The sequence below is a fragment of the Passer domesticus genome, chromosome 8, assembly GCF_036417665.1.
Source record: "Passer domesticus isolate bPasDom1 chromosome 8, bPasDom1.hap1, whole genome shotgun sequence".
In the NCBI taxonomy this organism is placed as follows: Eukaryota; Metazoa; Chordata; class Aves; order Passeriformes; family Passeridae; genus Passer; species Passer domesticus.
The window spans coordinates 5,210,844-5,212,784 of record NC_087481.1 but is presented as its reverse complement, the minus strand read 5'-3'; the positions used below and the strand labels follow the sequence as shown (position 1 = coordinate 5,212,784).

Sequence of the window (1,941 nt, the reverse complement as noted above, 5' to 3'; positions counted from 1 at the left end):
GCAGAGCCCCAGCCATGCTGTTTGTCCCCAGCCTGCCCACAGCCAGCCTGGGGCTGCTCACCCTGGGGCTTTTCTGTGCTGAGCATTGGCCTGGCCATGTTCTTGAGAGAGCCTGGGCAAGGAGCCTGGAGCCCCCAGGGCCTGGCCTGAGGCGTCAGCGCTGCCCCAGCAGTGCCCATGGCCTGTCCCTGCTGCAGCCCCGGCACTGCCACCCCCAGGACTGTGCCCGGCCCCGAGAGCACTCAGGCCCTGCAGCAACACCAGGGCCACCAGGGCAGCGGGGCAGGGCCACGGCAGCAGCACTGGCAACACCAAGTGCTGCTGCTGCTGCTGGGCACAGCTGCTGTGCCAGCACTGATCTGCCCCAGCTCTGCACACAGACATTGCTGCTGTAGCTCCAGAGAAGGCAACAAAAGGGCATCTCTGGAGAAAACTCTGCTGGGTGATCAATTAGTTTGTTTAAAGTCATTGAGAGAACAATTCCTTGTTGACAAAAGCTGGGGCTGCTCTAAATTAGGAGAGAAACGTAATGAGAAATGGTACAAACAAGTACATTTCTTTGTGGTCAGTATTAATAAAAGTAATACAAAAGAACAAACCCACAACAAAACTAACAGGAATTATCAAAGATTACTTTTATTAGGAGTGGTTTGCAGAAACTCTCCAGCAGTTTAATGTTCCTGAAAGTATCCATTCATCATTCTCCACACTGCAGCCTTGAGCTCCTGGTTCCTCAGGCTGTAGATGAGGGGGTTCAGGGCTGGAGGCACCACCGAGTACAGAACTGACAGGGCCAGATCCAGAGATGGGGAGGAGATGGAGGGAGGCTTTAGGTGGGCAAATGTGCCAGTGCTGAGGAACAAAGAGACCACAGCCAGGTGAGGGAGGCAGGTGGAAAAGGCTTTGTGCCGTCCCTGCTCAGAGGGGATCCTCAGCACAGCCCTGAAGATCTGCACATAGGAGAAAACTATGAACACAAAACAACCAAGTGCTAAACAGGCACTAAAAGCAATTAGCCCAATTTCCCTGAGGTGGGATTTGGAGCAGGAGAGCTTGAGGATCTGGGGGATTTCACAGAAGAACTGGCCCAGAACATTGCCATGGCACAGGGGCAGGGAAAATGTATTGGCCGTGTGCAGTAGAACATTGAGGAAACCACTGGCCCAGGCAGCTGCTGCCATGTGGGCACAAGCTCTGCTGCCCAGGAGGGTCCCGTAGTGCAGGGGTTTGCAGATGGACACGTAGCGGTCGTAGCACATGATGGTCAGGAGGCAAAACTCTGCTGAGATGAAGAACAGATAGAAAAAGAGCTGTGCAGCACATCCTGTGTAGGAGATGGTGGTGGTGTCCCAGAGAGAATTGTGCATGGCTTTGGGGACAGTGGTGCAGATGGAGCCCAGGTCGCTGAGGGCCAGGTTGAGCAGGAAGAAGAACATGGGCGTGCGCAGGTGGTGGCCGCAGGCTACGGCGCTGATGATGAGGCCGTTGCCCAGGAGGGCAGCCAGGGAGATGCCCAGCAAGAGGCAGAAGTGCAGGAGCTGCAGCTGCCGCGTGTCTGCCAATGCCAGCAGGAAGAAGTGGCTGATAGAGCTGCTGTTGGACATTTGCTGTGACTTGGCATGGGAATCTGTAAAAAAATAATCATGGAATACTTGGGTTTGGACAGGACTTTAAGTATCCCAGTACAGCTTGGGTGCACTTTCCCCCCATTGCCTGCCCAGGGCTCTGCTGCCTGGAGCTGTCCCTGCCAGCAGCTGCTTCCCTGTGCCCAGGGCTGGGCCCTGCCAGTGCTGCCAGAGCCCAGCCCAGCCCTGGGGGCTCAGCTCTGCCCTGCAGACCCCTCCCAGCTCTGGCACTGCCCAGGGGCAGCTCTGGCTCTGTAGGCTGTGATGGCATTGTCAAAGGAAACCGAAGTAGGCTGGAAAAGCAAGCCTGATTCTG

General features: G+C 55.9%; 1 protein-coding gene across 1 annotated transcript; it reads right to left on the bottom strand.

Annotated features, from left to right (window-relative positions):
• Positions 1 to 611: 611 nt before the first annotated feature.
• On the bottom strand, positions 612 to 1,693 carry LOC135305626 (olfactory receptor 14J1-like). Its single transcript, XM_064429363.1, has one exon. It carries the CDS (start codon positions 1,602 to 1,604, stop codon positions 672 to 674), a length of 933 nt encoding a protein of 310 aa, XP_064285433.1. The 5' UTR covers positions 1,605 to 1,693; the 3' UTR covers positions 612 to 671.
• Between the last annotated feature and the right edge of the window lie 248 nt (positions 1,694 to 1,941).

What these genes read in the sequence shown, in the direction of transcription:
- LOC135305626 (XM_064429363.1), bottom strand. Translation starts at nt 1,604, where the DNA reads ATGTCCAACAGCAGCTCTATCAGCCACTTCTTCCTGCTGGCATTGGCA.